Genomic DNA, 14,234 nt, shown 5'->3' with positions numbered 1-14,234 from the left:
TGTAGACAGTCAAAATGAAAAGTATAATAGATTTGTTATTACAAGGCAGGGTGTGAAGAGCCAAATTCACCAGTTCCACAGTTTTCCTTGCCCTGCATGAGACTGACTTCACCTGCCCAAATGATGCAGCTTTATAGGTGATAGAAGGTAAACAGCTAAGTAAATGAGGCCAGGTACTGCTTTTTTTTTTTGCTATAAAATAATATTTTTCTCCCTTTCTTAGCGCTGCTTTACGTTTATGGACCGTGGATTTGTGTTCAAGATGGTCAACAATTATATAAGTATGTTTGGAACAGGAGATAGCAAGGTATAGTTTTGATTTTTGTTGTTGTTGTTTTTTCCTAAGCAACTCACTAACAAAATGATTTTGCATTAAGAGTATTTATAATCTATTCTATTGCTTTGCCATTCTCAGAACTCAAGTCAGTGGAAACACTTAACACTGTTAAAACCTTAATTTTTACAAAAGGTCCCCTGTAGACAGACTCTTGGTTAAGCATGAAACTTACTTCTATGACTGTTTCTGGGAAGTACTTTAGATGCACAAAAATCAACAGATGTGCAGTTAAGAACACTTCCCCTTTGCAGATGAATAAGACATTAACAAATGTTTTACTTAAACCTTGGCTAAGTGGTAAGTATCATTAGTAATTACCACTCTGCGACTACTGTTAACAAGAATAACATTTCATTTTTGTTATTGTTGTTTTTGAGCCATCTGTTCTCCTTTCTGAAAGTAAGTAGCTGTGTCCAAACACTTTCTCACTGAGTCCTGCAAAAGCAGGCTCTACAAGGACTGCTAAGAGTAAAACATGGAAAAGGCTGACCAGTTCTTTGAATTTGAGATTTGATTCTTTGGAGAGTACGCTTGTGGTTTGGACTACAAATATCAGCAACTGTTGGCAGTAATTTTCTTTTACAGCAGTAAAAAAAACATCTGAACAAGTTACCATGGTGTAAATTCAACTGAGAACGTATGTAATATCTCGGTTACTTTGAATGGTATACTCTTACCTCATTGCTAATGTGAGAAAGCCAGGCAGCTCCAAATTAGCTTGCACTTGCCAGTAGGAAAATTCCCTGCAGCCCAAATTTCTTCAATAATATCTATAATAGTCAGTGATTTAGTTTGGACAGTAAATTTCAAACTGCAAGAGGTCCCCAAATTATTCAGCTTGATTCCTTTACCCTTCATCCATTCAGTGAGTCTTTCTGGTCTTTATCCTATGCAGCTGGGTTTCTGAACTATCATACCAGGGTGTACAAGACAATAAATAACAGAATGCATCTTTCCCAAAAAGCTTACAAAAATTTTGTCCATTAATCTTTTATAACTCTTTAGTGCTGATCTGGTATTTGTAGGTAATGAATGAGATTACTCCAGTCTATTTCACTTTTTAGTAAAACCAAACTTCACGTTGCACTCAGATATTTCAAGTAATCTCTGGAGCAGATGTAGAATGGAGTTTCTTGGTATTAGTGCGGTAAACTGGAGTCTATAATTCTGCAAACAATATTTTATGTAATCTGAAAATAGTTTCCACATTTCAAACTTCACTAAATACATTCAGCTTCAGAAACAGATGTTTAATTAAAAAAAAAAAAAAAAAAAAAGGACAATATAATGGCCAGTAGAAAAGCCTGAGATTAGTCAGTGTGCACATTAGAAATTAGCAGCTCCTTGGCAGTAAGTGCGTGCGCATTGCCAGCCACCCAGCTTCACTTCAGAGCCATCTGCCAGGATGCATGAAGCAGAATCACTGCAGAGCTGAGACAAATGTGCCACTGGAACAAGCTTTGCAGCACTTAAAAACAATAGCCATAAAATAAAATGAGAGATTTCTGACCTCAAGGAAAGGCCATTGTCTTGGATTGTTTCCGTTTTCAATCAGACCCCTAAGCAAGAGTCAGTTGTTAAAATTTGCTGCAGGATTCATTTCTATGTATCTTTGCTTCTTTAATGGGGTTGTTTATTTATCAAAAAGATTATACCACAATCTGATCTCTCTTTTCAGGAAATTTAACGGCATGTATTGCTGTAGTTTATAGGTGTATCAGTATATAACGTTGCAGTCTGAATTTAATTGTGAATTCATAGTTTCATCATAGTTTCTATTTCACAGAAACATTCACAGTATTCCATATTTTGATAGGTAAGCATCATTTTGAGAAATATTTATTCAAAGTTAAAATGTCGCATTGGAACTCAGTTCAGCATGGTGTTCCTTCAAAATATCACATTTCCTGAAAAATACATTTCAGCTGCTTCATTTCTTTAATAGCCATTAGACCATGCAATCAATGGACAACTGTATTCATGCTCAGGTACTACAGTGCAATAAAACATGTCGAGAAAAATTCCCTACCATTCTCTGCTCTCAGTAGATTGTAAAAAGCATGTTCCAGGTATCCTACTCTGATAGTAGCAGCAGAAAAACTACAATTTATCAGGGATTGACTGACAATATATTAACACATATTACTACATAATACCAAAATCCTTAGAAGCTGGAACTCACTGGCATCACTAGAGGAAGCTTTCACCAATATCAGTAAGTGTGGGATCAGGCCTGTGTGGCTAAAGCTTTGGTTTTGGTGGACAAAATAGAAAAGAAGAAAAAATAGAGAAGAAAGACATAATTATTGTGATGGTCCTAAATTGCATGAACTGAGGAAGATACCTGACTATGATTTTATGTTACAGTATACACCATTAAAAGACCCAGGGTAGCTTTAAATTTGCCTTTATATGTTGCTTAAATCAGGCATGGATTTATCAATACATCTTCAATGTAAAGTCATATTTGAGGGATACATTAAAAGCTTGTTGGTCTGTGACAAGTTCCTCTGATAACATAAGAAAACCAGATGTTATTCACGTAGCTTGGCATAGCCAGACATAAAGTTTCACTCTTGGTTGGGAGTATAAATTTTAAGGTAGTGATAAATAGTGCAGTTCTGTCTTACTGTGTTCCCTCTTTTAATGTAAACTGAGCTGATGCCTGTTGTGATTTTCAGACTTTACACCAGTTCAAATTTGACTTTCTCCAAGAAGTCTGTCACCATGAGCACTTTATCCCTCTGTGCCTGCCCATACGGTCTTCAAACATTCCTGGTAAGCTGCCGTGCTGAAAGGGTTTCTGCACAGCAAGGAGTTATTGGGTGGTTCAGGTAACAACTCCGAAGTACTGTGTCTGTTTCTTCAGCCATGGAAACCCGTAATATCTTGTCAGGTGTGGTACTTTACAGCCATGGTGAAGTGACATTATTTTTATCACGCTAAATATACACAATCCCTGCCTGTCCAGCTGAGAGGTGACTCTTCCTCTGGAAGCTTGTGGTGAATGAACCGGATTGGTTGTGAACACGGAATTACTAAAGCCTTGGGAGATGATGAGCCAGGGAAAGGCTTAAACAGGTAGAGTAGGAAGGGAAAGACACTAAGGCTGAAGCGGTGTTAAGAGAATTGTGAAACTAGTAACTGGGTAGAGCATTCTTGCTGCAGCTGCGAGTGACTTGTCCACAATGGCCTCTCCTTTGGGAGGAAGATCTGAGCTGGTCACACAGAAGGAGTTTGGAAACCTCCATCTTCGTGGATGATAGGCTGTTGGTACTTCTGCCTCCAAAGTATCTCTAGGATTGACAGGAGGGTCCCATGCAATAGCCATTTTCTGCCAAGTTGGCACTGAGTAGTGCAATGTTTTACCTGGAGCAGTATGGTAAGAGAGACCCATTTCAGAATGCATTGCTGGTGCCTTCTGAGCTACTTCTCAAGGCCGGGAATAATGTGTATATCCTGTTTTGCAGGGAAGTATGAGCAGGTTTTGCCTATGCTCTACCAGAGGAGTGAATTCTCTGCCTATGCCCCAAGCCAAGTAGCAGCCACGTTTGCTCAGTGCTGGGCCTGTGCTGATGAGCCCTACTTCCCGTGGCTACCCACCTTCTAGCTGAACAGTTTGCATGCACAACAGGTTTCCTTCCGCCTGGAGAGCATGAGGCTTGCAGTGAGAGCAGGGTGTTTCCTTCTTCCTTTGCATGTTTTGTTTAGAACCTAGCTTTGTGGCCAATGCTCACTACAAGGTGCTTTTCCTCTTCATTCAAAGACACGGGGATTTTAGCCCAGGGCACCACTGACAGTTCTGACAGTTTTGTGAACTCTGGGATGTTCACTCAGGATGTGGTCACTGAAGTTGCTGAGAGCAGAAGGTACCTTCCAGGAAAAGCAGTATGATCTTTCTGTGCAGCATTTCTCAAAGGATGGGCCCTTGTCTCATTTTTGCTTTAGTTTTTGCCACCTTAAAGAGTTCAGTTCTGCTGCTCACTGCTGCTATGAAGCTTTAGAAATTTTTGTTTTCCAAACAGCACATTTTGGAGAGTGGCAAGTTATTGGTTAACAATTAATTTTTAACTTGGTCAGACAACAAGTGTACAACTACCACTTGTTAAAGCACTGTTTTTGCCATTGTGGAAAAAAAATGTCTTTAGAATAATTTGATGAATAAAATGATTTGCCATTTCATACTGTTTTTAGTGGGATTTAAAAACTGAAACTTATCTCAGTAATTTCTTATGAATAATGAATTAGAACTGTCTATTCATCTTCTATGAAACAGTTGTCCAAAGTTTTAAATAAAAAGCTACTGGCACAGCCCAGGAGAAACTGTTTCATTCTAATAGCAGTCAAATAATTCAAAAGGATATAAAGTAAATAATTTATGCACTTATGTTTTGCTGTGTTTTTTAATGATTTTTGTCTGTTATTGTTTTATATTTATGATAAATGAAGACCCTGTGACACCTTCAGAATCAACCCAGGACTATCGAACATCAGGTATGAGCAAAATGGCTGCATAAGAATTAAGTAGAATTGCGCATTAAGAACTAAAATACGTATTTCAACTATTGCTACTAAACTGGGACAAATACAGGCGAACATTAATCACCATTTGTTAGTCTGGATCTGTGTGTTTTAGAACTCATCTAGATAGAATATGGAAACAACAGTTTTTACCCTGTGCCTTCAAGAAGTGACTAGTCTTAGTGCGCAAAGCATTTGAGATTCTAATACTGGTATACGCATATAAATTGGAGGAGTGGGATGGACAGTTCAGGAAATCAAGATGTAACAGTGGATTAAATAAATCAAAGTCACTGACATTTTTGAAAAGGGGAGGAGAATTTTTTTATATAACATACATTAATTTAGACATTCTTGTCCTTTCTGTTCCAAGATATTCCAGAGTACACATTGACCAATGAATTTTGCCGTAAACATTTCTTAATTGGAGTACTGCTGCGGGAGGTTGGTTTTGCCTTGCAAGAAGACCAGGATATTAGGCACCTGGCTTTGGCTGTGCTTAAAAACTTAATGGCAAAGCATTCATTTGATGATCGATACGCAGAGCCGGTAAAGAAGCTGTTTGTTTATTCTTTTTCATACTGTGGCTAAAATATGTGAAACATCCTTAGCCAACCAGTGTTCATTAATTAATTTATTTAGGTTTATTTATATCACTTATTTTTTAGGCAAAACAAGCACAAATAGCAAACCTGTACATGCCACTCTATGGAATGCTTTTGGACAATATGCCAAGGATTTACATGAAGGATATGTTCCTTTTCAATATCAACACTTCCAATCAGGTAATTCTTGTGAGTTTTCAGAACACTGAAAGGATCAAACTGAGGTCTGACCCTAAGGTCTGAGAAAAGCAATCTGGTGGGAAGAAGTCCAAATGTGCCCTGGTCAGAAATTAGATGGCAAAATATAGTTCTAAAAATGCTGATTCGTTTGCACCCAAAATGTTTAATTTGAAAGGTTTTGATTTACCCAACACCTGCAGAGCCCTGTGAGTCTGTACTGGCAGGACCCTGAGTCTGGGACAGTTCCAGGGCTGGAAACTCCAAATTAGAGGCTCATAACCCCAGGCAGTTTGTGTGTCTGCGCTAGTGCCATGGGCTGCGGGCTTACCCTCTGGCAGGTCCCTGGGCAGATCTCTGAGAGACATTGTTGTAGAGAAAATCTCTCATCACTCACAGATTTTTTTTTCACGGTTATGTCATGGATCCACAAGCAGTTTCTTTAGTACAGGAAGAGGGACCATGAGCAACAGTAAGAAGTAGAGGGAATGCATGCAAGTAGTTGAAGGAGGGAAGGGGTACAGAATCCCTTTAGATTCTGACACAAAAAAAAAAAAAAAAAACATTTGTATAAACTGTGCATGTGGAGGAGGAGCAGATTTGCGTATTTCTTAAAAGACTAGATGTGTTCTAATCAGACCTGATCTAAAAACTAGAAATAATTTCTGCAGGGGTGTTGTGTTCTTTCAGTAAATCAGTCTATTTCATCTGATAATCGCTAACAGCATTGAATGCTCCTACCCTAATATTATGCTAATTTTTAAGAAGCAAACACAGACTTGGTATGTTCTTTTTAACTCCAGTGATGAGTGTTTCACATTGAGGCTAACTTGGGCATATTACAGCAAGCCCTGATTTATTTTTTTAAAGCTGCCATGTATCAACAGCTGAAAGTAGGTTTTCTAGCTCAGTGTCTAAGAAAAATCATCATTGCATATGTGCTGTCATTGTAAAAGTAAACAGTGATAAAATTTAGCAGAGTTTATTCTGTTTATTTCAAAATACAGGGATCTAGGGATGATTTGAGTACAGCTGGAGGATTTCAGAGCCAGACGGCTATGAAACATGCAAATTCCGTGGACACTTCCTTTTCCAAAGATGTTTTGAACTCCATAGCAGGTATAAATGACAGATTGATCACGTACACAGGTAGATTTCTGTGTATCTCAATGCATTGTGCTTTCTGCTTAGTATTCATGGATGATATCATTAACCCATTTTATATGATATTCAGGGAAACATGGTATGCGATGTTTCTCTTCTCTTTGGGTGTATTTGGATTGATTTTATTTGTCTTGTGAAGCTGCTCTTCTTCCACTGCTTCACTTACTCTCCTGCTTTGGAATGATGCCAGTAGTTAGGCTCTCCCAGATCCCTGTACCTGAATTCATTCTTGCAGTCTGCCTGGGTTAATAGTCCCAAGGTTTCTCCCGAAATCGTTCTTGAAGTCGTTCTTAGTTTTCCCCAGGCTTAAAACTAAGTGCTCTTAATTTTCCCAGGCTTAAAGGAAGGGTAGAAACACAACTTTTGTTTACTTCTTCCACATCCCATTTCAAAATTCAGGGAAGTCCACAGGCATCTTTCCACTGATTTTCATGGCTTTGGGTCAGGCCTTATGGAATGCGACAGGGTATATTAATGCCATGAATGATGGCAAACTCGGTCATTTAACTTCAACTTGTTGAATGTTTTTTATACTAAACATACCCATCAATAGCTTTGGCATTGGAAGTTCAAAGCACTGGTATCAATCCAGCACGACACATTTTAAGTTCTCCATTTTTCTTGTTAGTTTTTGTATCCATAAATGTTTTAGTTTAGCATGTTTGCTATGACTTTCATTTACAGCCTTTTCATCAATAGCTATCTCTGCAGCAAACCATGCTGACTCCAGAGCTTCCTTAGCAAGTCTTGAATCTAACCCAAGTACCAATGAAAAAAACAGTGAGAGAACTGACACGTGTGAAAAGGTACATGTGCAAATGTTGAAAATGATTCCTAGATTTAGATAGTTATTACTATACTCAACAAGGTCCTTCACTGTCAATTCAACAGATCATGAGACCTTTGTCTTTGATTGGATCAACCCTTCGTTTTGACAAGTTGGATCAAGCTGAAACTAGAAGCCTTCTTATGTGTTTCCTTCACATTATGAAAACCATTTCAGAAGGTAAGAAAATGTACATTACATAGTTTACGTTGTTGTGAAATATTGTGAATGCTGAATCCAAACCAAAGTTAAAATAGAATAATTACCAGTGTATTTTACAGGCTTTGGGTCAAGTTTAATTCCCTCTAACAGATACACAAAACATTTTAATATCTCCCTTTAGATGCACTGATTTCATACTGGTTGCGAGCACCATTCTCAGAAATAACAGACTTTTTCAGCATTTTAGAGTAAGTTCACTTTGTGATTCATTGATTTCATGTTAAACGATGATGTTCTAAGCTGGGTACCGCAAATAATTTCTCTTTGTCCACCTTGTGGTATAGGGTGATAGTTGTTATACGTTGGATTATTTTTCCATTATCTTCCAAATTTGTAACATGATACTATTAATGAAACCAATATCCTTCAATATGTTGGCCATTTCCATGAACAAGGGCCTTAATGCTTTGGGTTTTCCTCCCAGAAGAGATATTCATAGTAGCATGTTGTAGTATTTTATGTATTTAGGGAATCATTAATAGATGTAAAATGTGCTGTTTTATCTTTCAGGGTTTGTCTTCAAAATTTCAGGTATCTAGGAAAACGCAATATTGTAAGGTAATTCTTTAGTTATAGTCTATGTTGTAATATTTAAATATCATTGCACTATATTAGACTATGTTACAGTATTTAAATATTACTGTCTGTGTTAGACCTAAATATTTATCTGTTTTCTTCTGAAAACATCAGTCTGACATACTGAAACTGATGTATGCTACTTTTTTTCTTTGATGCAGTCTTATCATGATGTTCTAGACATGAAAGTGCATTCCTGGTGTAAAAGATGAATTGTTTGTGAGGATAACCACTGTTGCATTTGTAACCCATAGTACTGGACCATTCCTCAATTTTATTTCAGCATATATCAAATAAAGGAACTTGAACACTGTATTTTTGTTCTATATAATGGAGCAAATGGTTTTAATGGGAATTGATAAATGTTCCACAGCAATCAAAAAAAAAAAAAAATCTGTCTCTGTGCACATGCTGAAAAGGCATGAGATCATTTTCCAGCTGTGTAGTGTTAAATGCACACTTTGTCTGAGTCAGTGTTTCATTTTTAATTTAATGCTAGTACTGAAAACTTGTAGTCTGTCATACAGTGGAAAAATGAAAGGTCACCAGATAAACCAGTTAATGCTGTCGCAGGTTTTGTCAGGCCTTATTAGTTCTTTAGACGCATGACAAAATCAATGTCGTGTTCCTAACAGATTAACGGTTATTTTCTTTTAACAGGAAAATTGCTGCTGCTTTTAAGTTTGTTCAGGCCACCCAGAATAATGGCACCCTGAAAGGTTCAAACTCCTCTGGCCAGACATCAGGTCTGCTCTCGCAATGGTAATGACACATCCCATTATTAACTGCTATGAAATCACAGCCTTTGTTGTCATCCTGCAGCCATCCTACCCTGTTACAGTGTTAATTGAAGAGGAGTTAACACAGCCTGTAACTCCTTTCAGAGCCCCCGAAGCTGTAAACCATAAAAGACTTGAGCCCCTTCAACTTCAGTTGGACTTACAAGCTTTAAAATATGATGTTTAGAAGAATACTTAGTTACTGTCAATATATTGTCAAGTATTGCCGGAAACGTTAGCTGTTGTTTTCAGCTCTGATGTCTATCTGAAACATAAGTCACATTTCTCCCAAAACTAAATGAAGTCATATGTTTGCATTCTTACTGCTTTAGGGATGAATTTCTATGGCTGAGGTCACAGTATCAGGGTTTACTTTTCTCCTGATAACCCGGGGTGACAGAGTGGGAACTATCTAGCAACACAAAGTCAAAGGAGTAGATGTGCTTGAGCCCTGTCTTTTTACTTCCATTTGGCTATGCGTAACATAGTCCTGTACTGCTGCCTCCATGTTGCCAGTTCCAGAATCGTTCTTTTATTTCTTTCATTTTTTATTTTCCTCTTTCTAGTCTAGAGATTGCAATATTTAATCATTCTCATGGATGGCATGGTAATAAACTGCAAGTGCAGCAAAGCTTTAATAATCTTTTTGACCCTTTTATGGAATAGTGTGAACTTTTTCATAGTTAATAATGTAAAACTCAAGAGAGTAGGTGAACTTTTGACTCCGTGCAGCTTGTGGTTGTTTCAAAGAGCATGCTGAGACAGTTCCCCTTCCTCATATGTTTGGATCGTTGACTTTCCTCATTCATGTGTAGCTCAAGTTTGCACGCTATAATAAGCATGTACCTTGGAGTGGAACAGTTAGTACACAGGAGGGAAAGAGGATGCCTTCCCTGCCATACTTCTTTCTTTGTTCCTGCATCGTGCAGTTTTCAAGAAAAAGCACTGATATCGTTATCCCATCCAGACCTGGCAAGCAGCCTGTAGGAGACTGTTGTTTTGTTGCACATTTGCAGATGAATCAGCATGGTGGCAATCCAGAAACTGAAGTCATATTTTTGATGTTTCCAAGGCCTTCACAATTTACCCCCTCACAGATTTGTTGTCTGCATGGTTATTTGTTTGGCCTGCTGTAATACAGAACGTTCTTTGATGATGCGTTGTAAGATGAACTATGGCTGGTGATCAGCTCTACACTTAGGTATTTGCACTTGCTAAATGCCAGTGTGTCAGCATCTTCAGAAAGAATCACACCTTCCCTACCAAAAAGGGTGTGGGGGAGGGAACAAAACAGTAACCTCAGTATCAAAATTCCACATGTTCCCAATCCACTAGTTCGCTAGCATAGCAACTCAAATCTTTCCACTGACTCATAATGGAAGACTATGTCACATTGATTGGCAAATGTCTGGACATCAATTTCATCCCTGGGATGGGAGCTTTCTTTTTAAATGTAAAATCTAATTATTATTTTTTGTAAGAATAAACAACAAATACAAGAGGTTTTAGTTAGGTGCAGGAAGCAATTCTTTTCAAAAACATTTTAAAATTATGTGCTTTTAGGAAGTTACATTTAAAAATAAATAAATAAAAGTATTTTAATATTTAATTAAGTGACTTGAATTATGAGTGATGTTGAGTCTTGCCGAATTCTGCAGTGGTTACAAATTCAAAATCCTTTTTGCAAATTATGATAAGCTTCTCATGATAAATGAAATACTTCATACTGTTTGTCAGCATCAAAAGGTTAAAAGAACACACACATACAAACATCTGCACACACAGTTTTTACTGTCACTGCCAGTCTCATTATTTTTTCCCCCTCATAAATGATGCCAGCTGTATTAATTCTTTCACAAGTAGGGTGTATTTCTCCTGTGTTCTTTTTTAACTGAACTAACCTCAATTTCTTTTCACCCCAAAACAGTTTGCAAAGCATCAGCCAGTTATTTAAGCTGATGTTGTGTTTTTTCCAGTGCTCAGTAAGTTTCATCTCCTGTGATTTCAAGAAATCACAGCACATCTGTTTTGTCCACATTACTGACTTTGTTTCTCTGAAAATAATTGCATCACTTTGTTTTACTTAACCTTTGAGAAGTACTGCAGAAAGCTCTAACTGACATGGGAAAATTCTTTATAGGCATGGTGGTTTATTCTTTGTGTCTGTTTTAAATTGTACCTTTGAATTTCAGGATGCATTCTACTTCTAGTCATGATGGCCACAAACATCACAGATCTCAGACGTTACCAATAATCCGTGGCAAAAATGCACTTTCTAACCCGAAACTCTTGCAGATGATAGACAGCAGCACTGCAAGTAAGTACTGAAAAATGTATTTAATTCCCGCTTGAATTCTGTGGGGTTTAGATCAGGCTCTATACAATTAAATCTGTTTTCATGACTGTCAATGAAAGATAGCCAGAAGAGAAGCATAGAGCTGCTGACTTTACTCTTTTTTCAGGACAGTAAGAAATCTGAGCTTAAAAATTTGGTCAAAATTCATATAAAAACCAGAATGAATTACAATAACCTGATGTATTTAAAAAGCCTTAATGGCAAGTAATCTTCCCCTTCCCACCCCTAGCATCTCTTTTGTCTGTGGTTATGTACCTTGTACAATCAGATGTACGCTGGCTGAAATATTACATTTATATTAAGCAATAAAAGTGACCTTTTCATGACACAAAGTCATTTTCCCTTTGGACTGTTTCAGAACTCGGTAGTTTTTAGCAACCTTTAAGATAGTCTGTACTCTGAAATAAAGGGTACAATCACATAGTTGAAAGTTTGTGGTCCTTTCAGGGTATTGTAAGGAAGTAAATCTCAGTAGCTGATGTGATTTATACTCACCATGTTGCAGTGCAAATGAAGCACTATGCCCATCATCCCTATGAAACAACTTGGTAGAGCTATTGCGAATTGGGTTTATTTTGTAGCAAAAATTAATGTACTGGAGTTTACATGATGTCAAGGTTTGCAGACAAGGTCTTCTGTGATGCTTTTATCTACAAGTCTTATATTATTATTGTCTGTAGATAATGATACCTGTAATATTGTTGTCTCTCTACCATATAAAAATCTCTAATGCTTAAATGACAGTTTTCCACTGTATCTAAAAACGAAAGATAGATGCTCTGCTCTTGCCCCATATGCTGAGGGACACTACCAGAGAGTCAAGAAAGCCAAATTTATGTAGAGTGATGATGTCCTTCATTAGATCCATCCCGTCTGTCCATGAAGAGTGGACAAGCTTTCAAGGACACTCGTGCCTCCAGCAACATTATTGTTAATGACTCTTTAATCAAAAGAGAAAATGATCCCAAGTTACCTTTGAAAAGTTGATAAGCTGAAAGTTCCTAATAGAGAAACACTATGAAACTCTCCTGAGTTTATCCAGAGATAATCTACGTGTCTTTGTCTTTTCCTTCTGAGGAAGCATTATACCCATAAATGACTAATTAGAATAACATCTGCAACCACAACCCAATTCACCAGTCTGACCCTTGCCCATTCTGGAAGATTCAGTATACTTTTAGAGGTGTCATCCTAAGACACACAGGCATTGGTATTCTGGCTGACAAAATGTGGCCAGTATGTTTTTGTGGTACCTAAGAGTTTCCACTAGAGGCTGAAATTATGATATCAAAGCCATCTTATCCCACTTTCCAATTAGGTTCCTTTCATCCTTTGAGGCCCAACAGAACCAGTGAAAGAATATGCTCTGAGAAAAGTAGAGTCAAATACAGTAACTACCCCTCCCAGGAGCACTTTTCTTCAAATACCCTTTCATTTAATGTACAGTTAGGACACTATCTCTACTGCACGGAGATTGGATGACCTGATTGCAAAATTACCTGATCTTAAATGATACTCAAAAGACTACTTGTCACATTGCTTCATATGTTGTAGGCAGCTCCAATGAAACGGATATTGTACAGTTTGTAGACACAGAGGCAAACATTGCCACAGAAGTTTCCCTCACAATTCTTGACCTGTTGTGTCTTTACACTCTGAACCACCAGGTATGTTTTGCTGCTTCATTTTCTGTTTGAAATGGTGCCATGTGAGATATGTGGTGGAGGGAGGGCCTAGGGGATCAGGCACACAGAAAACTCAAAGTGCTTGGGACAGTAAGATAGGAAAATAAGATATCAGTCCTGTGTGGAGGTATTTCATGAAGTAATTTCATCATATCCAAATTGAATAGGAAAATGTGGAAGAAAAGCATCCTACATATCCAGGTGAATATATAGCCCTGCTGTGCATTATAGGGTTGCACGACTACTGCTGTCACCTCTTCTTAATCATGTTCATACCTCTTCAAGTTGGCAGCTAGATCCTCTCTCTCTTTAAAAACTGTTCTGTTAATGTCAGCCCTGATGAAATGCTGAAGGTCTCACAACTACAAAAGAGCAGACAGCTCCTTTTAGATTTAATGGGTAGCTTTGGCACCCCTAACTCTTAAATCTGGTGAATACCATCAACGAGTTAGCAGTACGGGCACGAGCAAGTGTTACCCTTAGAAAGCTGCAAGTAAAAAGAGGCTGCAGCAAGCTAGGACTGACTGCCTCATCCCCAGAGATTACAGGGCAGTTGCTGATAAAAGCATCTCCCTAGGAACACTTTGATGCAAAGTCCAGTAGCTCATCTTCTGTTTATTCGCTTTAATAACCAGCGTGTCCTGTCTTGTTTGTGAACTTTTCAGAGGCAGCTCCAGCAATCTGATTGCCAGAACGCATTGATGAAGAAAGTCTTTGACACACACATGCTCTTTTTGCAAATCAACCAGTCAGCAGCAGCTCTCAAGCACGTCTTTGCTGCCCTACGGCTGTTTGTAGGCAAGGTAACTATGGTTTTATTCTGTTAGTCTAATCTTTTAACATGTTACAGCAAGTGCAACTCGAGGACAGTTGGGTACTTTGACAGAATTCTCACCTTAACACTCTTAATGCTCATTCCTAAATATCTTCTTATTTGTTGTTGATTAAAAAAAAAAAAAAACTAGATCTGTTTTTGGAAAAATAAA

The 14,234-nt window shown here is 37.9% G+C and overlaps 1 protein-coding gene across 17 annotated transcripts in view; it reads left to right on the top strand.

Annotated features, from left to right (window-relative positions):
- Nucleotides 1-14,234, top strand: part of DOCK10 (dedicator of cytokinesis 10) — a 147,925-nt gene that overhangs the window by 112,652 nt on the left and 21,039 nt on the right. For 14 of the 17 annotated variants that reach the window (XM_072042222.1, XM_027464816.3, XM_072042228.1 and 11 more), the window contains exons 29-42: nt 224-307; nt 3,019-3,115; nt 4,787-4,831; nt 5,232-5,407; nt 5,527-5,643; nt 6,648-6,759; nt 7,489-7,610; nt 7,696-7,810; nt 7,974-8,040; nt 8,363-8,410; nt 9,089-9,190; nt 11,400-11,524; nt 13,118-13,230; nt 13,914-14,051. In XM_072042222.1, the coding sequence (XP_071898323.1) occupies nt 224-307; nt 3,019-3,115; nt 4,787-4,831; nt 5,232-5,407; nt 5,527-5,643; nt 6,648-6,759; nt 7,489-7,610; nt 7,696-7,810; nt 7,974-8,040; nt 8,363-8,410; nt 9,089-9,190; nt 11,400-11,524; nt 13,118-13,230; nt 13,914-14,051 (1,461 nt within the window). The remainder of the gene's footprint in view (nt 1-223; nt 308-3,018; nt 3,116-4,786; nt 4,832-5,231; nt 5,408-5,526; nt 5,644-6,647; nt 6,760-7,488; nt 7,611-7,695; nt 7,811-7,973; nt 8,041-8,362; nt 8,411-9,088; nt 9,191-11,399; nt 11,525-13,117; nt 13,231-13,913; nt 14,052-14,234) is intronic. The other 3 variants (XM_072042220.1, XM_072042227.1, XM_072042219.1) reach the window with 2 other exon arrangements.

This window comes from Anas platyrhynchos, chromosome 9, assembly GCF_047663525.1.
Source record: "Anas platyrhynchos isolate ZD024472 breed Pekin duck chromosome 9, IASCAAS_PekinDuck_T2T, whole genome shotgun sequence".
NCBI lineage: Eukaryota > Metazoa > Chordata > Aves > Anseriformes > Anatidae > Anas > Anas platyrhynchos.
Note: the sequence above shows the minus strand (reverse complement) of the source record. Positions and strands in the feature narration are given on the sequence as shown.